Source organism: Eumetopias jubatus, unplaced genomic scaffold (assembly GCF_037043125.1).
Source record: "Eumetopias jubatus isolate StellerSeaLion01/CBP00866 unplaced genomic scaffold, mEumJub1_p1.0 scaffold_12, whole genome shotgun sequence".
NCBI classification, from domain to species: Eukaryota; Metazoa; Chordata; class Mammalia; order Carnivora; family Otariidae; genus Eumetopias; species Eumetopias jubatus.
Genome location: NW_028274818.1, coordinates 76,351,929 through 76,374,263, shown reverse-complemented (window position 1 = coordinate 76,374,263; position 22,335 = coordinate 76,351,929). Strand labels below are relative to the sequence as shown.

Below are 22,335 nucleotides of genomic sequence, written 5' to 3'. Positions count from 1 at the left end.
AGTTCCAGTCAGTTGGGACATAACATTCAGGAACAGGGTCACTTTATATATAGAGCTAAAAGCATATACACACACCAGTCATGCACTTCTTTTACGATAATGAAGGCAGTCTTAACCATTGAAGATATTTCTGGAAGTCTAATACAGAGGTTTTGTGGGCTTTGGGTACTTTCCTCATTGAATTCAGGTCCAGGGATTTACTGTGTCTTAATTAAATTTTTAATCCTCTTGCTGAACTAACTAATTTATAAGGAGCTTTTTTTAACTGGATATTCAGTCCCTTAGGAGCTAGACTTGAGTTGCCAACTTTTTCTACCAAGGCCCCATGGCAGTTGGTTGGGAGCTTCATGGGGCCTGTTACTGGCCAGATTTCTCATGTATGTGGTGGACCCACCAGGGACTTTTTGTCATTTCATAGCCACTGGCCTGGACCAGCATCTGCATGCTTAAGGAGGGTGGAAAAGAGCAAATGGAACAGCACAAATGTGTAAAAAGGTGGGGTATTGCTGAGGAGAACCCAGTTCAAATGTAGAACTCTTATTTATTTTGCCTTTAGGGATCAACTGCAGAGAAATCCTGTCTTAATTAACACTAGAATAGGATCCCTCATTTATCAAATATTAGACTTTTGTCAGTCATTGCATTGTAGTTAATCCTACTTCTGAAAGACCGTGGCCCATTTTTCCCCGTACCCTACACAGTAAGGTGCTGGGGATGGTGATCCATAGATCTTTTTGACTTGATATTTTTTTTAAGATGTATTTTAGAGAGCGCTCACGCGAGCATGAGCCGCTAGAGGGGCAGAGGGAGAGGGAGAAGCAGTCTCCCTGAGCGGGTAACCCACGACCCTGAGATCACGACCTGAGCCAAAATCAAGAGTTGGGTGCCCCAACTTGATCTTGATTTTTATTATTACCATAACTTTTGGTGAAAAAGTACTCTTTCAAGTCACCAAGACCTTTAAAGATACCTTGTTTCAGCTATAATCTGAATTCACTTGGATCTCAGAATCTTCAGGATTATGAATCAGTTGGGGAATTCTGTGACCCGCTGTAGTTCAGACTGCTTACATCTACAAAGCATGCTAGTTTTAGGTGTGATGCTGTTCTGTATACGGAGGTTTTTATTTTTGCAATCATGCACTAAAAACCATTTTTTAAGGCAATTGTAGGGCAGATTTGAACTGAGAAACTAAATTAGAATACCAAGCTTATTACATCAAGCAAATTATTTTAAGATTTACGGTGCATTCGTGTGATGTGAGAGTGTGTATAGTGCAGACTCACACTGTTGCCACTTCTGGAGAGCCTCTTAATAGTTGATGTGTCCTTCCAGTGTTTGTTCATCATGTAAAGGGAAATGAGAATTTATTTGCTCTTATTCCAGCATACTCTGTCTCTTTTCTAACGGAGGTTGCATGTGAAGATATTTATTGCTTGGTATCTTTAATTTTTTTTTTTTTGAACTTACAGGTTAGAGAACTTTCCACATAGGTACATTGAAACACTGCTTTATAAGACACTGCTGCATAATATTCTATTGGTGGAATGTGCCATAATTTATTTCATAGGCCTTCATAGGGTTTTTTCCTCATAAAATATTTTTAATGATGGTTAATTTAGGAGCATAAATGTGGATGAAAGACATTTCAAAGTACCCTTTTTTATGTTGCTTTTTAAGCACATATGTTTTAGAGTTTAAGCTAGTTAAGCAACAGCAAAAAGAATTTCTCCTCCCCACTCCAGTTTTTTTTTGGGGGGGGGTGAGTGTGTGATGATTGAGGGACCAGTTCAAAAATGTATATGTTTGTTTTTAAAAATAACTTTTAACACATTTGTTAAGTGCATATATTGATAGTTAATAAAACAAGAGTATCAGGATTGGAAGTGATATAAATTTGGTAATACCTGTTTCTTGGCCTCCAGGGATTTCTAAGGTGTGTTTTGAGATGTGTAAGGGAAAAAACATGGTTTATATTCAGGAATTACTTAAGATGTAATCTGGTAATTGGGGGTTTTGGAGAGTGTGTAGAGGGGACGTGGAGGGCGCTGTCCGTGGTGCTGAATCATGCCGACTGCCGATCCAAATGGGGGAAAGGTTCTGAAATGTCGCAGGCCTAGGACACACTGAGGTAGCTGTTTTTTTTAAAAACCACATCTCCTCTTCATAGCTAAGGCGGCTGATTTCAGTAAGCATGTGTACAGGCAACATAAAAGGGTCACATTAGTTGCAGTGAGCTCTTCTGACATCTGGAGGCAGGAGTGGGTTTGCATATGAAGGGTGAACCCTTTTGGCTAGTGAAGGCTCTTTAAATCCCAAGTCCTGACTTGGGCGTGTTTTTCCTTTTACGTCAAGGACCTATGTCAGTGTAAGAAAATTGTTTTTAAATAGAGATAAGAATGTTACATTTGGAGTTTACACTTTATAGTTGCCATTCATTGCTGCAAAGTTTTTAATCCATGCCTTTGATTATATGTAAATGTTTGTCAAGCCACATTTCAGCAAGCATTTAGAAATCTATATCACAGAGGTGCCTGGGTGGCTCAGTTGGTTAAGCGTCTGCCTTAGGCTCAGGTCATGATCCCAGGGTCTTGGGATCGAGCCCCATGTCGGGCTGCTCAGTATGGAGCCTACTCACCCCCCCCCCCCCGCCCCATACACACTCTCTCTCTCAAATAAATAAAATCTTAAAAAAAATAGAAATCTGTAGCACATCTTTTTATGTGCTTCTCAATCCTTTCCAGACTCTATAAATGCCAGTCTTCCTAGGGGACCCCCGTTTCACACTCCCTCTGCCCTCCCCCCCCAACCTCCAGTTCTGGTTTTTGCATGGATTTATACTTCAGTTGTTACAGTAATTTGTCCAGTGACACTTTGAGACTCACGCTGTGATGTTTTAAAGCGCTGACATGTGGTGGAAACTTCTAATGCACACTGCTATGTATATATTTAGTTAAAAATATTTTCTCTGGGGTTGAGTTTTGTTTTTATTTTTTTAAAGATTTATTTGAGAGAGCACGCATGAGCAGAGTGAGGAGCAGAGGGAGAGGGAGGAGGCCTCCCCACTGAGCAGGGAGCCCGACGTGGGGATTGGGGCTTGATCTCGGGACTCGGGGATCCTGACCTGAGCCGAAGGCAGACGCTTAACCCACTGATCCACCCAGCCACCCCGTGGGGTTGAGTCTTAATGAGTAGGAGGCCTGTTTCAAAATATCATTGCAAATGGAGCAAATGTGGTATAATGATTGTTTGCATCCCATTTAGCATTTTGAAAGCAGTGAAAATTAATATTTAGTAAACATATTAATATATGTCCTTTGGGTTAGAGCGTGTTGATTATGGCATATTGGGATGGGTATTAGTGACTAGAAATCGTCAAAAGTACAATATGTTTTTATTTATTTAATCCAAGACCTGAAGGTAAAAACCGTGGAATTTCTTTGTTTTCTTTAAAGCTGGAGATACAGATGACCCACCAAGAATTACTCAAAACCCTGTTATCAACGGGAATGTAGCCATGAGTGATGGGCACAACAACACAGAGGAAGATATGGAGGATGGTGAGTACATGTGGTTTGTTTACTTGCATTGGGCAGAAAACTTTCAGAAACACAACTAGATGTGCTATAGATTTCTTCCTTGAGTACTTCTGAGTTTTGTAGGAGTAGCTAGTTTTCAGGAGGTTTGTATCTGAGGAAAATTGAGGAGACTGTTTTGGTTTTGAATTTCAAGATTACCTACAAATTTCAGGGTAAGGTGGTTCTCCCCAGCCTAGGTGAGAAGGTTTAAATACAGAAATTTGTAATAGATGGGGATTTATTCAGGTTTGCAATTTCCCAGCCACTGCTAGTGTTCAGAACAAGTTTATCTTACTCTCCTTTCCTTTTTGTTTGCAGCAAGATACTTCTAGACATTGGAACTTGGCTTTCCATTGCATTCTCATTGTAGTGTGTATATCAGTTGTCTGTAGCTGATAATCCCTCCCCGCTCCCATTAGGTGTGAAATCAGTCGGGCTTTGGGCTTCATTCTCCCACACTAACTTTTGGTCTGTATCTTCTATGCAAAAAGTGTATGCATAGGTATATGCATGGACATTTTGTGCCCAGGAAATCATTTTCTTTCGAGGCTATTTCTTCTTTATAATTTATTAGATAGATGACCTGTACACTTATTTGCAAGGTCAATGTCCTGAGACGGTAGCAGCCAGTAATCACTTTATGCAGTCCCTGGAATCTTGCAGTGTAATATGAAACCGTGTTCTGTCAAAAGCATGTCCATCAATCCTCATGAGGGTTGTGTCCTTCCCAGGGGAGTAACGGGGCAGTTGAAAGAAACCGTCAGTCACGGGCTGCACCACCAGAAGGACTGCTGTTCAGACCTCCTGCCAAAAGTTCAGCCTCCATGAGAAACTGCAGCCGTAGTTGAGAGTTCTCTCACAGTGCGGTTTACCCCCTGGCAGCTGGCTGAGGCAATATCTGAGGAAGGTAAAGAGGCGTGGTCTAAACCCCGCTGCTTTGTTACCTGTGGAGTGCGCTTTCCACTGTAGATCAAGGGCAACGGTGTGGGTGTGGTCTCTTTGGTTGCTGGGCTCTTGGTTTTATTGCAGACACCAGAGATGCCGAAAGTGATTCAGAGAGCGCAGTTGGGAAGGTGTGACTAGGCCCGATATGGCAGGTGTGAGGTAGAGACGGGTGCCAGTCCCTTGAGGAGCAGTAACTGGTCCACCCCAGGCAGACAGCTCTCTGTCTAGTTCCACAGAGCAATTCCAAAGGAATCTTTCCTAACGTGTGTTTTTGGGGAGGGCTTGGGAGGAGGTGCAGATGTAGATAAAGGGCAGGGTTTCTTGACCTTGGCACTGTTGCCTTTTTGGGCTCATCATTCTTTGTTGTAGGGGCCGCCGTTGGCATGATTGGATGCCAGTGTCATCCCACCCTTATGCCCTCTCCCCACAGTCCTGACAACCAGAAATAGACACTGCCAGATGTCTCTGGGGGTCCAGATTGCCTCATTTGAGAACCACTGTTAGGAGATCTGTAATGTACATAAAACCCCTTTCCTTAGCAGGCCAATTTTACTAAATTAGTCGTAGTAAATAATGGTGCCAAACCATGGAACCTAATAGTGGAAGTATTCCTGTAGTGAGTTTACCAAACAGGGAAAGGGTATATTATAGGACAAAGCAGAGTGGTCTTCAGTTAGCACCATGTTCCTGGTTTGGGATTTTAGGTGTCTTTTGAAAGGCCCAGCGTAAGAGAGTGAAAAGATTTTATCTCTTTGGTGCTAAGGGGGACGGGAGGGAGATTGTTTTGATTCTAGGAGTAGAAGCCTTAGTTTAGGGCAGCATTTTCCTGGTCGTGGTGTAGGTATTTTGAAACTCTCTTTTGTTAGCATGTTAGCATGTGGTGAGAAGTCTTGAGTGGTCTAGGAAGTTTGAAGGGGTGCTGGGCCAACCAAACGTCTGTATCGCGGGCTTCTCTGGGCTGTCCGCACCTTAACGTCTTTCTCCAAAAGACTTGTTTTGTTAATGATTCCCCAAGACTCTCAACTTTAGAAATCCTTTTCCTGAATCTCCTTCTGACCTGGTAAAGTAGGACACACAATCTAGGAAGTGCTGGATTAGGTTTACTTGGCAGAGGGGCCTTCTTTGGGAGGGGAGTTTCTCCACAAAAGTTGAATGGCTGAAAGTACAGACAGACAGGTGTTGGGTTGAGATAGAGAACATATTTAAAAGTCCTGGTAACATGGGATTACAGGCAAGTGTCAGAATCATTTTCTGGTTGCACCTACCTATGCTACTTTTAGTTTCTTACTCAATTTTTCCTTAGATGAAGATGAGAAGTGTCAGAGTAAATGCAGCCTCTGCAAATAGAGATTGTTGGTACCCATGAAACAAAAGTCATTTCTTGAAAAGAATGAAAAATAGAGGTTTGATAAAATTACTGCAAGAGCGCCATTTGGGGACTCTTTAGGCTAACCTTCTGATTTAAAATTAAAAGACTATATCTTCCTCTACCTTTTTCATGCAACTGGACCCTAGTCTGGTTCATTGGCCTTTGCCCTGTGAAGATAAGGTGGGAGTATGAATGGGGACGGTGGCGCTGCTCTGTGAAGGCAGGAGTGGAGGTGGTGGGTACCGAGTCTTCAAGTCTTCGGGCTGAGGCTGTATGGTGACATCAGGTAGCAGAAACTCATCATCCTGTCTTTGACAATAAAAAGAGGTGTGAAGTAATGCACTACGTGCGGCATTCAGGCAGGTTATAGAGTCTCTGTTCAGATGAAACACTAATTCTGCGGGATGTGGGGCATCCTTCAGAATCCCAACTGTACTGCTTTACACTTTTTTTTTTTTTTAATCTTGAAGTAATTATAGACACAGGGAAGTAGCAAAAATAGGATCTTGGAGTACGTTTCACCTGTTTTCTTGGGCAAAGACATTTATGTCTCCTGTAATTCCTTATGGGAGTGTGATCAGGCCAGGTCTTTCTGCCAAAGATGGGTTTCAAGCCTTCTCTGCTCTTTTGTAGACTCTCTTGCCTTGACCTTTTGGTATATAATGTTATTTTTCATTTATGTAATTAGTTACAAAGAGTTGAGAAGCCATAAGACAACATTTTTATTTGCATGAAATCTCATGTTAAATGTCCTAGTTAGCATATTTCAGAAGTAAGTCTGTCCTAAGGATGTGCCTTGAATGTGAGGTGGAATCTCACACCAAGTGTATAAATCCCCGCGTGTGAGCTGAGCTGGGTGAGGCAGGACGGCGCCAGGCAGGAGCCGCTGAACCTCTCTGCCTCTGAAGGAAGGGTTGGCCATCTTGTGGACACAGTGCCATGCTGAGGTTTGTGGGTCCTATTTAATATTTAAGATTAATTCTGGAATTTGACTAAAGTGTGGGAGAGAACAAAAAAGCATTTATATGTTTCAGTTTTTGTCTGTGTAAAAATCTAATCTGACAAAGAATGGAATTGTATCTGAAAACAAATAGTTGAGTTAGAAGAGAGGCAGAACTTTGGGACGTTGAACTCTTTAGGGTCTCATGAGTGCGAGCCCTGAGTTGATTTTTATTTGGTTGATTGCATTTCTTTGGTCTCCATAAAGCAGGCCAGTTTGATTGGGCTCTGCATTTGGGGGGATGTTAAACTCTAGAATATGGCATTTTATAAACCAGAGGCAAGGTCACCATTTAGGGGCCACAGATCTTGGGTACTGAAACCCACTGTGCTCATTTTGTGAAACACCTCAGTTAAGATAAACCACTTAGCCTCAGTCACCTCAGTTCCCTCATCTGTAAAGTGGGAGTAACATCTGCCCTTGCCTACCTTGCAGGATTGAAATGCTGCTCACATGTGATTTGAGTCTGTGAAATAGCGGCCCACTTTCTTCTAAGCCATTCTAAGACATGACCTTGAGCCCATCTCTTGGCCTTTTGGGTACTTTTGCCCCTCGAAGGGGTTAAGGTCATAGCTGCCACTTGAAGAAGCTCGAGTACATGCTGCATCTCTTAGACGGGACTCACCCCTCTTGAGCAGCCCTTCCTTCTGAAGGGCCTGTGCAGTATGCTGAGCAGGGTTACATGTGACAGAAAAACTGGGGAGGAAGAGTGTTGAAAGAAGGGATCAGGGCCAGCTGTCACGCTTACTTTTGTTTCTTATTTCTTTGGTAAAGAATACTGCCCTCTCATGAGGATTGATGGACATGTTTTCTTAAGAACAAATTCAGATAGTCACAAACATAAGCAATTTCCATACCCTGAGAAGTCTGTATCCTAAGCACTTGGTTGGTTTAGTGAAGTTTGGAGACTGAAGGTTGAAGGAAGGCAGTGTGTTCTTCTTAACATTCTATTTCTCCAAGCTTGAGAGCCTCCCTTGGTGCTTCAGGAGCCTGGGGGTCAGTGATGCCAAATAGCCCCTGATGGCAAACCAGGAAAAGCCTTCCATGTACCTTAGAGTGTTCTGTAGACCAGTGGTGGCTCTTCACGGTGTGGCTCTTTGTCCCCTTCCACCCGGTGAACCGTAGCCCATCTGCAACCAGCTAGGTACCGAAGTGGAGAGAACACATGTAGAGACTTAGAGCACCTCGACCTTGCTGTAGCAGCTTCCCAATGTTCTGTAAAAGTGCCAGCCAGTAAGACTGGTGCGGTGGCCTGGGGAGGGCTGCTGCTTCACTTGAGTTTGAGAAGCATCTGTGAGGACATTGCTGGGCTTGTCAGGGCTAATTAGAAGCCAATGTCACATGGAAATGAATAGTTACCATCAGTCAAAGGTGGAATTCTAAAGTGTGACTCTGAATTGTTTTCCAAGATTTTGTTTATTTGAGAGAGAGAGGGAGGGAGAGAGAAGCAAACTCCCCGCTGAGCAGGAAGCCCAGTGCGGGGCTCAATCCCAGGACCTGGAGATCATGACCTGAGCAGAAGGCACTAAATCCACTGAGCCACCCAGGAGCCCCTAAAGTGTGACTTTTTTTTTTTTTAAAGATTTTATTTATTCATCTAAGAGAGAGAGAGAGAGCACAAGCAGGGGGAGAGGCAGAGAGAGAGGGAGAAGTGGACCCCCCTGTCCAGCTGGGAACCCAACATGGGGCTCGGTCCCAGGACTCAGAGACCATGACCCAAGCCGAAGGCAAGACGCCCAACCATCTGAGCCACCCAGGCGCCCCTAAAGTGTGACTGTTAATTGAAAGTCTGCTAAGAGAGAGGCACTATATCCATACTCAGCTTTCTGTTGGAGAAAACCTTAATTCCCTAAATTGGCCTTCAAGTCTTGCTGAGTAGATTTAACAATTTTTACGATTTGTGCGGAGAAGAATCCCAGTTTCTTTGAGTCCAGGCTGGTATTTCACAAAACTTGTGAACTGATGAAGTTAACATTGATTTTGGGGCTCGCTTCTCAGCAGTCTTGTCTGCGCTGCTGTGGCCATGGCTGTGGCACTCTCTCTGTGCGCCCACAAGCACCTCGCCCCCCTCACTGCTCCTCTGCAGACCTGGCCGAAGTCAGCCTTCCCCCACCCCTCCCTGGGCCTTGGCCTCTGCCCAGCCTGCCCACTCACTGAGGAGGACTCGGGAATTGCCAGAGTAGAGTAGATGTTCTTACAGGCCGAACTCTGGAATCGAGGGCAGGCAGGTGTGTGTCGTTAGCCCTCTGGGTTTTGGATTTCATTCACACATAAACTGTGTGTTACCTCACTGTTCTAGGTTGTCAGTGCTCGGGAAATGATGCTCTCGTGTTCCCCAAGAGTTGGGTTTAGCGGTTAGGTTGCGGTTGCCTGCAGTCGTTGGTTGTCCCACGCGGGGTCCCACGGTCGGCGGCCGTCGGTGCTGTTTCATGATGCCCGAGCCCTGTGATTGACACGGCCTTCTCTTGCAGACACGAGTTGGCGCTCCGAGGCGACCTTTCAGTTCACTGTCGAGCGCTTCAGCAGACTGAGTGAGTCGGTCCTTAGCCCTCCGTGTTTTGTGCGAAATCTGCCATGGAAGATTATGGTGATGCCACGCTTTTATCCAGACAGACCACACCAAAAAAGCGTAGGATTCTTTCTCCAGTGCAATGCTGAATCTGATTCCACGTAAGACAGTTTAAATGATGCGATTACAAACCCACAAATAGTTACGCTACGCGATTGGAGGCCCGATCTGATCAGCCTCTTTGAACTTAACAGTTTTGAGTTTCCTTGCTGCCTCTACATAGCCCTTTGATTTTACATTCAATGAAATACATTTCCCTCTTTAAAACTCACTGGTAGGTATTCTATCCAAACTAGAAAAGGTGTCTCTTTCTTGCAAATGAGAAAGTGAAGTTCACGGGTTAGAATCTACCAGCCCATGGAACCTGGAATCGGGGCCCCTTTGGGCAGGCTCACTACTGGATCGCCGGCTTTCGTACTCGACAAGTCACTGCCTGAGAGGAAAACCGTAGTCCAGGAAAATCCCTCAGGTCCTGTAGCCTCCCTGTTGTTGTGTTAACCAGTTCCTGTGTGTTAATTCAGAAAGATCAAATTAAAACATTCTTTGAGGGTTTTACAACACGGGCCGCTTCAGCTTATTTTAGGAATATTGTTCCTATAATTTTTAAAAAGTGTGTAATAAAATGTCTTCAAATTGAGTAAAGTCTTCATGGTCCCTTTATTCAGATGAAACTAAAGATTAAGTCTTCACATTTTCTACCCATTGATTCATTCTCAAAAGTTTGAGTCTTCCCTTAATTAAAAACTGTCATTGTTCAGCATTTCTCAGAAGCTTAGTTGACATTGTTTGAAGGGGTCCCCGGGTCACTCGGTCATCGTGTCCTTCTCGTTCCGTATCGAGGAGCCCATGAGAAGGCTGCTTCCTTCTGCGGCCACCCCCAGACTAGGGCCCTTTGGAGCTTTCAGTGGAGGCTGTTCCCCAAGGGCACTGGCCCTTGCTGTTCTGTCCAGGCTTCGGGGAACGCAGTCTGTTTCCTTGAGCTTTTGATTTGAATGTGTAAGAGGTGCGAAGCCAAGTGTATGCTGCAGCCAGGGCCGTGTGTAGGTTGAATTTTTTCTTCCTGTGTTCCCATTATGACCTGATTTCTGGTGAGTATTTGGGCTACACGTTAGTCTGACAGACAACTTCAGGCTGACAGTCGTTTGGGGAAACAGAGAGCAGTCCGTGTCCAGGGCGGCGGGCCCGAGCCAGCAGATGCGCAGGTGCCGTGAGGCTGCGCTCTTGTGGGTTCAACTCTCCTGTAGCCCCAAGCCCTTAGCGGACCTTTAAAGGGCTGTATCCTTTCGGGTTTTAAACATTGATCCAGAGGCCCTTTTGTGATCTCTGCCCACCTTGACGGCAGCGGGGACACTTCTGCTGTGCTGTGATTGGGTGGCTCTGCTCAGAGTCCCCCGGGAGCCCGCGGCACAGCCCTGCCTGGGAGCCGCTGGGAGGGGGGCTCCTGGAGGGCACGACTTTGATCTTCCCTCATTCTGTTCTTTCACATAATACCCAGATTAGATACTAAAACTACCATGTGACCAGAAAATAGAATCTCATAGAATCTAAAGACCAGTATCTAAAATTCAGAAACCTCTCTGTTTTATTCATAACAGTAAAAAAAAAAAAAAAAAAACCTGACCTAAAACTTTTTAAAGAAATTAAAAGTAATAAAACCATGGGTCGATCACTACGGATGGCCTAGGGGCACCCCCAGACCCTTTTAGCTGTTTTCACCATTAAAGGTAAATATGTCCTTCCCCAACTCCTCCCACCCCTCCCAAAAAATAAAAGACAAGGAAAAAATGTGGGAATTTTTGTGCGCTGTGTTTTTTGAAAGTGTGCAAACATCAGTTAAATAGATCAACTGAGGCTTAGATTTTCTTTGAACAGGTCGTGGTCTTGCCACGCGCAAGCTGTGCTGAAGATAATAAATTACAGAGACGATGAGAAGTCGTTCAGCCGCCGCATTAGCCACTTGTTCTTCCACAAGGAGAACGACTGGGGGTTTTCCAATTTCATGGCCTGGAGCGTAAGTAACCGAGTATTTATGCAGAATGATCTGAGCCTTACTCCTTCCCGAGTTCCTTCACTCTTCAGAGTCTTCTGTGTATTCTAGAATCAAAATGTGTGCTTCCTAAGTGGGACAGGTGTCCGAAAATGTGTTTTCTCCAGTTGGCTAGCTGTGGTTTTTAAGCAGCCGACAGGGCAGTATTGGTGAGGGTCCCCCTAAGTCAGGCATGGTTTTAGGTTACCTCCTCAGTTCTCAGCCCTGTCTGTTTTGGCTGCTCTTGGCAGAGGTGGAACCCAGGAGCGTGTTATCAGGAGTGTCCTGCTGGGTCCTCCAGTGCGGGTTCTCCAGAACTCTTGGAGCCCTTGCTCTGGGGAGCAGGCACCGATGCCTCCGGGCCGTGCCTTGGATGAGCCCCCAGTGCCTCCCGGATGCTTCCTAGAGGAACCAAGCTCTCGTTGGTTTTGTTCAGAGGACACTAGTTAAAGCAAATCAAAACACTGCAAAATCAGAAGCACCGTTTGGGGGTTAGAAAAAGTAGCATTTTCCTCTTAATACGTAGAGGGCACTAGGGTTATTGTCTCTTTGGAACGAAGTGAGCATTTGTGTGTTCTTATGCAAGTTGGATATTCTTATTTTTTATAGGAAGTGACTGATCCTGAGAAAGGATTTATAGATGATGACAAAGTTACTTTTGAAGTCTTTGTACAGGCGGATGCTCCCCATGGAGTTGCGTAAGTTTTTCTTTAATTGGGTGCTATTAAGAAACACCTTTTGTGCTGTGCTGAGAGAAGCACTAGCATGTGAACAGAGATGCACATACTGAACAGATACGCACTCTCCTGCGCTTGCCCACACATACGGGGGGTACACGGCTCTGTATGCTAGCCTCACCTTCACCCCTTCGCTTGGCGTTGTTTTCTTGAGGTTTCTGTAGGCCGGACACTGCTGCGCACTAGGAACGTGATAATGGTTGGCAGGACAGCCGTGGGTTCCTGTCCTCAAATGTCCAGACTGGTGGGGCGGTTCATGGATCCTACAGAGGAAATGCCCTGGTTTTACTCTGAAGAGGGCAGGGATGGGAAGGGCTGGGAGCAGTGGGTATGATGAGGAAGCAGGGAAGGAATGGGTGGGTTGGAGGTGCTGAGTCCGATGGAGCCGAGCTCAGAGGACCCATAAGAGATGCGATGTTGCTCAGCGGTGGGAGGTCTGTGTGCATGAGGCAGTGTTCGGCCTTACAGGAAGCATGGGGGGGGGGTTACTTGTCAAGGAGGGTGAGGGATTGGGGCAGGGAGAACAGCAGGAGCCAGGACACCAGCAGGGAAGGGTGGGGTTGGGCAGCACATCCAGAAGGTGTGGAGGTTGAGCCGGAAGCTGGAATCAGGCTGTGGGGCCCTGCTGACTGGTCGAGGCCCGAGGGTGAGGCCGTAGGTGCAGTCTGGGAAGAAGTTCAGCGGCAGGCACCTGTTTCTTGCCCACGTTATTTTGTCTTCATGTGGCCTTGCTCTGGCAAGAGTGCGGGTGTGGGTTGACCTGGATGGACCGGGGCAGGGAACCGTGGGGCAGCCAAGAAGGAGCTGTTACTTAGTCCGGGTCCTGGCTGCTGTGGCCTGGGGTGTGTACAGGAGGAATCCAGCTTTTCTTCAGGGGCCTTTTCAGAGCTCAGATTGTATTCAGATATCAGGAGTGGGGGCAAAAACAAGAAAACTAAATTTTTTTTATGGGTATTTCCCCCCCATTTTGAAAAACTTACCCTTGTTTATGATATACTTTTCTTGACTAAAAATGTGGTTTGGTTTTCCAGCCTTACCAATCAAAACAGATTTCTTGCTTTAGTCTTACTTATCAAAACCTGTTCAGCCATTGTCACTTAATTTTTGATTATAGTTTTTAAAACCACCATCTGTAGTTTAGGATTCTTGCATTTTCTCGCCAGTTTTTAAAATTATCCACAGATGCACTCGCACGCACAGATACTCGCACGCACACACCCACACACTTTAACCAGGGCCCTTTGGTACACCCGAGCGTGTCAGCAAGGTCACAGCTTAAACCCTGGAGTCACAGAGTATTATTATTGACCCTGACCTCGGCCAACAATAAACATCTCCTCTAGTGTTGGTCATGCTTGGTGGCGATCGTGTTTGTTCATGTCTTTGCATTACATTCAGAGGGAGATGGGGGGGTGGCTTCAACTGGCATTCTCTCTAGCTTCCTGTTACGATGGGGGGGAGCATGCAGTGGGGGCTGCTAACTCTGAGAAAATGTACCTTTTTCCTCAGCAACCAGCACCGTAGACGAGGGAGAAAGAGCACTTAGGAGTTTAGAAGCCTGAGCTAGAACTTGCCCCAGTGTACATGCTTGTCTTTGCTTATGTGTATAACTGCAAAAAGAGGGGTTCCGACTGTTTGCATTTCTTGCTGACTCCACATGTGACCTAGTGTGTGTGTTACGGACCCACACTGGGAGCCAGTCCCATAGAATTCACGATTGTCTGTCAGTGCTGATCTCGGAAGGAGGAGGCAGGGCTGCCGTCGGTGGCGTTAAGCCGCTTCTCCAGTGCTGGGTTTGTGCGCTGGGGCGAGCAGAGCCCGTGACCGTGCTAAGAACTCCTGGCCCTGGTGCCCTTGGTGCCCGGGGGCCTGGCGGTGAGTTTCTCCCTTGGAGGGGTGCGTGGCTGTCATTCCTGCGTCAGGCTGGTGGGAAAAAGGTGATGGTGCACGGCAGTGCGGGGTCTCGCCGGCGTCTCGCCGAAACGCTCCACACACACTGCAGAAGTGAGGAGGTGTCCTGTGCGGTTTTCCCTCAACCTCCGACTGATCTTGTAGGTGGGATTCAAAGAAGCACACGGGCTATGTCGGTTTAAAGAATCAGGGAGCGACTTGTTACATGAACAGCCTGCTGCAGACTTTATTTTTCACAAATCAACTACGAAAGGTAAATGGATGGTATTTCTCTCCCTCAACCTTCCACCCACCCTCTTGCTCAAGTCCTCAGGGACAGGCAAAGTCCTGTCACCCGACTTTGCCGTGTCTCTCCCAGTACCACAGTGCTGTCTCCAGAGAGGGCCCCTCTTTTATGCGAATGCGTATCTTTATTCCTCAGTGTGTGGACACTTGTAAAGCTAACTTGGGGTGATCAAAAGTTGGCTGGCTAACAAACCTAACTTTATGGGGCTCTGTAGCCTCATAATAAAGTTTGTTTTTGTTTGTTTTTAATATGAAAGCCATTAGCAGCGACATTTGAAAGTTTTTATCAAAACTGAATTTTTGGAAAATCCCCTGGTGGTGAAGTCTAATTTTCACTTACAGGTAAACCTTAGGTTCATGAGAATATTAATAAAAACCACAGACATCCCTTGACTGTAACGTAGGATAGCTAGTCGTCTGTCCCTTTGGAATGCCGTGTGAACAGCATGGAGCAGTGCAGGCAACACAGACTCCTGGTTGTTGGGGGGGCCGCTGGCTGGTCTGCTGGCTTTTTCCTGTTCCGGCGGCACGGTCCCTGCCCCGACAGGACGGTGTCGCGAGGACAGGCGGTTGTGGATCATCGCAGTGGCACTTAGGTCTTATCACAACTTCTGTTCACAAGTAACGTTAAGCTAAAAAGTGTGGCTCTAAGAGGTAGGAAATAAAAGTGGTTCTCTTTGGATGGTGAGCCGTGGGAAATTTTTTAAATTCGTTTTTGCTTTCTTGTGTTTTTTTTATGTTGCCTCTAAAGCCTTTCATGATTACTTTTTAAAAAAACTTCCTGACCTATTGTGGGGGATAGTTAGAAGCCCTATCAACTACCTTAAGCCATTGTGGTGATACTAGAAATGATACTTTCACATAAAATTCCATTTTTATTTCTTAATCAATTATTTTAGGCTGTGTACATGATGCCAACAGAGGGTGATGATTCATCCAAAAGCGTCCCCTTAGCGTTACAAAGAGTGTTCTACGAATTACAGCACAGCGATAAGCCTGTAGGAACAAAAAAGCTAACGAAGTCCTTCGGGTATGTATCGGAAATCTGCCTTTCCCTTCTTCCTTCTGCAAGGAAGACTAATGAGCATGTAGTGGGGGAATCGAGAGCAGAGTGTAGGCATTTAAGTACACCCGAGTGTTTTTATCACTGTATTTGGTTTGTCCTTTTTGGACGTAAAGGCTCTGTTTTAGAATTTTGCTTGAGACGTAATTTACCACGTAATGATGTCCTCTCACACACAGCAAGATGTTCAGAGCAGGACAAAGCTGTGGTGTGTCCTGATAAAATCCAGTGTGTCTTTTAACCAGGCGCCTCCCCCCCTCCAATAACCTCCTCAAAAATGAATTTTTTTTAAAAGATTTATTTATTTATTTGACAGAGAGACATCGAGAGAGGGAACACAAGCAGGGGGAGTGGGAGAGGGAGAAGCAGGCTTCCCGCTGAGCAGGAAGCCCCATGTAGGGCTCAATCCCAGGACCCTGGGATCATGACCTGCGCCGAAGGCAGAGGCTTAAAGACTGAGCCACCCCAGCGCCCCTGCAGTTTACTTTTTTAAGTCTGAGTTGCTTAATATGCTGTTATTTGAAATGTGGAAGTTTAAATATAAATGTTCCTTTTCTCTTTCCAAGGTGGGAAACTTTAGATAGCTTCATGCAGCACGATGTTCAAGAGCTGTGTCGAGTGGTAAGTTCTACGCTGTAATTGTACACTCCTTAACATTGACTGCTGCAAAGCACTGTCAGAAGTGGTAACCAAGTCCAAGCTCAGACCTGCTTCACGCCATTGCGCCTTGTGCGGGACAGGACCAGGCCAGGAAGGAGAGGCAGCGTCTGTCTCATTTACGAGCCAGAAAGAATGAAAACAAAATTGCTGTTGGAGAGGGCAGTGTGAGGGGAAACTTGGATTTACATAGCAATAGGTAGTATGGTTTAAATTTGTTAAACTGGCACATCTGCCTGAGTTACTAATCCGAGAAACCGCAGATTGGCTTAAGTAGCTGTCCCGATCACCCTGCTTCGCTGTTAGAATCGTGACTTCCATTGTTACTCTGGAGTGTCCAGACTCCTCCTTGGCACAGAGTTTCTAATTGAGGCAGCCCTCTGTGCAGATGATTCTCCCCAAAACCATCTGTAGTCACTAGCAAATTCCCGTCCTTCCAGTTGTGACCAGAGACACACAGATACGCAGACACACACACAACATGAAATGGTGATTCAAGGTGATTGGCTGGGCAAGGTGTGTTTTCTTTTTTGCAGCACTAGCTGGATTGAATCCAGTTCATTAAATATCCATGGACAAACCAGTCAATCCTGTTGACAGGCTCAACCTCATTAATCTCTTGGTGTGGACCAATACGAGTTAAGTTTAGTGCTCAATTTACATGCTTTTCCACAGAGGTAAAATGAATATAAAAAATGCTTCTAAAGGCACTACAGATTACTAATTCATTCCAAAGGCTGTATAGAGGTTAATCTCAACTGTTGCATGTAGATATTTTTGTAAATATCCAACCAAGGAAGAAGACTTTGTATGTTTTCATAATTGCATGCTAAAGGTCGTAATATTTATAGTCTAGAACTTCTTTGACCATTGAAATTTCCTAGTCAAGTTTCAAATTATTGTATGTTAATTGAGCATAACATTTTCTTAGAGTTGAAACTTTCTCTTCCAGTTGCTTGATAATGTGGAGAATAAGATGAAAGGCACGTGTGTGGAAGGCACCATACCTAAATTATTCAGAGGCAAAATGGTGGTATGTGCTTACCAGCTTTCAACAATGATTTTAAACGATTTAAGAATGCTAGTATTTTGACAATTAATACTTAAGCCATCTTATTTTCCTTATTTGTAGTCCTATATCCAGTGTAAAGAAGTAGACTATCGATCTGATAGAAGAGAAGATTATTACGATATCCAGCTAAGTATAAAAGGAAAGAAAAATAGTAAGTCCTGTGTACATATTGGCACGACCTTTTGCTAATTTCTGTTTTGCGTTAATGCTTCATTTACCCAAGTGGTTTTCGTTGAAATACTGCACAGAGAACATTGCCCGAGTGACGAGTGTGTGGCTCACAGAGCGCACAGAGGCTCGGCCCCCAACCCGGGTCAGGCCCCATGGCATTCACAGCACGGATATTGGCGCTTCCCGACCACGACCTCCCCTTCTCAAAGGAATCCACTGTTTGGGCCTTTAATCTCCCCTCCTAGGTTATTTTTGCATGTTTGAAATACTTATAGAGATGAGATCGTGTAGCTTACAGCGTCTGCTTTGCATTTCTTCTGTTCCACATCATAGCCACAAGTGGTGATCGTGTGATCATTTTCGCTGCTTTATAGTATTCCACATGGAGGGTAAACTGCAGGTGTTTTGAAACCATTCTTTCCTTGATGTTAGGGTTTTCAGTGTGGGGCTGTTGGGCTGAAGGCTCCTTGACCGTTCTCATGCCCGGCTTCGTTGCACGTTTGCATTCATGGTGAGCGGAATTGTTGGCTCCAGGGGTCTGCATACATTCAGTAGGTGAAGCCAGCAACTTTCTCAACTCAGTTTATCAAGTCTGGTCCCTCCAGCAATGAGTGAGAGCTGCCATTGAGCCACACTCCCAGCAGAACTGTCAGCCGTCCAAATGAACATTTTGGTGGGAGTATGGTGCCATCTCGGTTTTAATACATGTTTCCTTGAAGGTCAACGACATTGTCACCCTGCCAAATGCTTACTGGTAGTTTGGGTATCTTCTTGAACTTCAGGAATGTATTTAATAGGGACTTACAGTCATCGTTGAGCAGTTCTGTCACCTGTGATTTATGGATCTGTGTCGGTGGTGGATTTACTTTTCATCATGGGCTCTGTTTTCCAGCTTTGCATCCTTATTGGATGCCTGCCTTGGTGATTTTTATACTGTTGGGTATGGGATGTTCTCATCCTTTGTTCTGGGGCACGTTGAAGTGACTTGGACATAGGGTGGTTCTTCGGAGGCTCGTTTTTACACTCTGTCAGGTGGGAGCTCAACAGTGTTAGGCTACTTGGGCCCACAGCTAAGGCAGCACCGTTCTGAGCCGCCTTCTTGGAGCTCCATGTGTGAGGGGGCTTTTCACCGTGGCTGGTGGGAGCAGAGACCGTTCGCAGGCCGGCATGAGCTCTGGGGACTGCTCTCTCGTCCTTTGGGCACTTCTTTCCCCGGCCCCAGAGAGTATCTTCCCTCTGTCAGGGAGACGCTGGGCTTTGTTTGTGTTTCTCTTCTGCACAGTGAGTGGGGACAGGTGAAGGGCTCCTTCCAGATCCTGGTTCTGTAGCGCTCATCATCCAGGGTGTGACCTTGTTGAGCACAGGACATCAAGTCCCGCATGGGTCATTCGGGCAGGAGCAGGGCAGGAGTGCTGCCGGACGCGCTCGGGATGCTTGCCCGGCGATCGGCTTTGTGGGGCTGCTCTGCGTGGGGCTCGCCTCTATTCGCTCTTGTTGAACGGCATTTCAGAATTTGAGTGAAATCAGCCAGTCATTCTCTGCTTTCTGTGTTAAGAACACCTGCCCTGAAGTCATAAGCTATTTTATCTCTCACTATTTTCTCTTTTCTCTTTATCCGTAATCCACCCGGAATGGTTTTTTGCGTGTGGTAGGACGTCAGGACTGATCCCCCACACGTGGGTCTCTGGTGAACCCGTCACATTCTCCCATTGCTCTGCACCTTTGTCAGCAGACGTTCCTATCCGTGTGGATTTGTTTTTAGCCTGTCTTCTGGTCCGCTAGTTGTCCTTGGGCGAATTCTCTGTCTTCCCCCACGCGCCCCAGCTCTGTAAGCTAATCACAGCGAGCATTGTGATTCTTCTGGACGCACTGTGAAGGGAGCACTCCATCCCCGTGAACGCATCTGACCCTGCACATCGTCCTCTTGTATGTGAGTCAGAGCGTTTGAGTTCTCGCGTAACAACAGGAGCTTCCCGGCTCAGTCCCCGTGTTGTGGTCGATACTAGGCCCTTGTCCTGATTCATCTTACTTATGTCCCATCGTGTCCCTCTTACCCCCACGGTCCTGCTCTCTGCCTGCATCGTCTCAATTGTAGCTCTATGAAAAGTGGGTCAAAATGTGTACTTGAATGTTCCTTGATTTTGTTAAAAGTGAGTAAAACGTTTGACTCCACATGAACGCTTCTAACACCCTTATAGGAAACCATGTCGATGGGGTTCTTAGAGGTTCAGGGCTTCTGTTCTGGAGCTGTGGCGGGGTCGTGGCGGGTGTGGCGGGTCTCGGGCAGAGGCCGGGGGTCGTGGCGGGCGTGGCGGGTCTCGGGCACAGGCTGGGAGCCGCCACTCCGGGCTGCTCTTCCCTCCACTCTCCTCCCCAGCATGCCGAAGTGTGTCGGGGCGGCTGCATTACCATCAGGGCTCTAGTGAAATCATCGGCTGACTTTTTTTCCTCTTTCTCTCTTTCAAGTATTTGAATCATTTGTGGACTACGTGGCTGTGGAACAACTAGACGGTGACAATAAATACGACGCTGGGGAGCACGGCTTGCAGGTAACGTGGGAGCTGTGTGCCGCCTTTCCCATTACTGTGTTTTCACGTCCTTTGCTTCAGTTGTGGACAGGAAAGTCACTTGTACCTTTTCATACGCTGTTCATATTTAGAGCTCAAAAGATTTTACTTCTTAGTGCAGACACTATATTTTGGGGCCTCCAATTGTGCCCCTGGTGGGGCTGAGCTGGGGGCGGGAAGTTGACGTGCAGCGTCTTGGGTAGACCCATCACCCAGCACACGGGAGACCCCGTCCCGCTGTAGGGAGGCGTGTTCTGCACGGCACCCATGACCCTGCTCCTCGCCTCACTGGTTTCCACTGGAGCTTTTCCTCAGCTTCTAGTTGCAGTAGAGGTTCTTTCTTTCTTGGACTTTGGGCTCATGGGTGGTTTGCACTTCGGCGTGTGTGTGTGTGTGTGTGTGTGTGTGTGTGATGGGGTTAGTTTTCTAAAGGATCTAAAGGATCATGAGTTGTAAAACGAGGAGTGCGTTTTCTGTTGCTTGTCCTGTGAATACACGGTGTCCCTGATTGTTTTCCACAAAGCCCCGTGGGGACTCTAAGCTTCTGGCAGAGCACCAAGCATTGTGGACAAGTGACTGGTCAGTCTGTGGCTGGCTGGAGAGACATGGACTGCGGCATGTTCCTGGCTGCCGGTCAGGCAGATGTAAGTGGGTCAGTAGCATCCTTCACGGATGCAGCGTCCAGAGTCTGTGTTGGACTCATAACCTGGACACGTGGGCTCAGCCAGTTTATGATTTCCCACACCATCCTGTGTTTACGAAGCTGGCTACCTTAGAATTCATGGTGCTGGTGTGCCCACATTGCAGTGAGCCACAGATCTGCTCTTCTGCTTGGTCAGGCCACTCAGGATCCTGCATTGTGGATCAGAAAGTCACTTTGCAAGCATGTGCCTAGATGTGCTTAGGAAACACTTCAGTCAACTCACAAGAATTGCCCTTGTCCACACTGGATGGTTTGGGGTCTGGGTGAGCAGTATGTATTTTAGAATCATAGCCTCCGTGGACTGTGGTAGAGAAACAATTCTTTTATTGTTCTTTTAAGTTGTATCGAAACCATGCCGTTCCTTTGTATGGCAGGTTCCTTGGGTTTCCATTTTTCTTTCCAGAGATACTTTGTCGTCTTCGGCATGCTAATGCGACTGATCAGAGAGCCTTGTCTTGGGGCTTGTCACAGGCACAGTGCCTCGGCCGGACATACCCGGCCCCAGAAGGAAGGTCTAAATCAGAAGCTGAGCTGTGTTGAGAGCCCGGTGGTCTGGTAGTGGTGGGGTTGTGCAGAGGCTTATTTTTGTGAGGAAACCAGAGGCGGCTGAGGTGGGGCCAGGCATGTGGGAGCTGTGGAGTCGGGCCCCCCTCAGAGGAGGCCTTGTTGAGAAGCGGGGCGTGTCCCACTGCACCGAGGCTCTGTTGCTGATGTGAGGGTCTTGCTGTTATCGAGTGAGGACAGTGTTCAGAACTGGGTTGGACTGTAAGCGCTGAGTGTGTGCTGTGCATCGTGTGCTCTGAAGTGAATGTGCTCTGAGACCAGGGGCAGGAAGCTGCTGACCGGTCGCTGTCTCGCCCCGTGCCTGTGAGCAGCCACACTTGTTGCGGCCAGGTGTCTGTAAGCACGCCTGATCTCGCCTCCCTGCAGTCCCCGACTTCTGCCTTTCCACTGCATGATTTTCTGTGTTTTTCCGTATTTCCTATCGTGTTTAATGACTGTATAACACACCAGCAAGTGATTAAGCCCTAATTTACTTAGCTGTTCCCCTGTTGTTGGGCATCAGGATATAATCCAGAGTAAATTGTTCACACACAAGCCCTTGCAGCGAACCTGAGAAAGAGCTAAGCAGAACATTTTATTTTTTAATTTTTTTTAAGATTTTATTTATTTATTTGACAGAGAGAGACACAGCAAGAGAGGGAACACAAGCAGGGGGAGTGGGAGAGGGAAAAGCAGGCTTCCCGCCGAGCAGGGAGCCTGATGCGGTGCTCCATCCCAGGACCCTGGGACCATGACCTGAGCCGAAGGCAGACGCCTAACGACTGAGCCACCCAGGCGCCCCTTACTTTATCTTTAATTGAAGCGTCGTTGATGTGTGCGGTATTATATTTGCTTCAGGTGTGCCATGTAGTGGTGCGGCGCTCACATACATCATGAGATGCTCACCGCAGAGTTCGCATAGTGCTGCTGGCTCTGTCCCTACACGTACTTTGCATCTGTGACCTGTTCTGTAACTGGAAGTTTGTATCTCTTGATACCCCTCATCTGTTTCGCCCTTCCCCCACCCCTGCCCTACGACAACCACCAGTTCTCTGTTTGAACTTGGTTCTTTTGTCTTTGTGTGTGTGTGTGTGTGTGTGTGTTTAAGATTTCATTTATCAGAGAGAGGGAGGGGGTGG

General features: G+C 46.6%; 1 protein-coding gene across 2 annotated transcripts in view; it reads left to right on the top strand.

The window, feature by feature from the left end:
- The window catches only part of USP7 (ubiquitin specific peptidase 7), a 63,833-nt gene that overhangs the window by 27,428 nt on the left and 14,070 nt on the right, over positions 1–22,335 (top strand). Inside the window, exons 1-11 of one of the 2 annotated variants that reach the window (XM_028117469.2) lie at positions 3,488–3,560; positions 4,310–4,485; positions 9,364–9,562; positions 11,334–11,472; positions 12,097–12,185; positions 14,280–14,388; positions 15,320–15,450; positions 16,050–16,104; positions 17,093–17,173; positions 17,273–17,363; positions 19,850–19,932. In XM_028117469.2, coding sequence (XP_027973270.1) covers positions 9,477–9,562; positions 11,334–11,472; positions 12,097–12,185; positions 14,280–14,388; positions 15,320–15,450; positions 16,050–16,104; positions 17,093–17,173; positions 17,273–17,363; positions 19,850–19,932 — 864 coding nt within the window. In that variant the 5' untranslated portion in view covers positions 3,488–3,560; positions 4,310–4,485; positions 9,364–9,476. Of the gene's footprint in view, positions 1–3,455; positions 3,561–4,309; positions 4,486–9,363; positions 9,563–11,333; positions 11,473–12,096; positions 12,186–14,279; positions 14,389–15,319; positions 15,451–16,049; positions 16,105–17,092; positions 17,174–17,272; positions 17,364–19,849; positions 19,933–22,335 lie in introns of those variants that run through there. The other variant, XM_088017354.1, reaches the window with a different exon arrangement.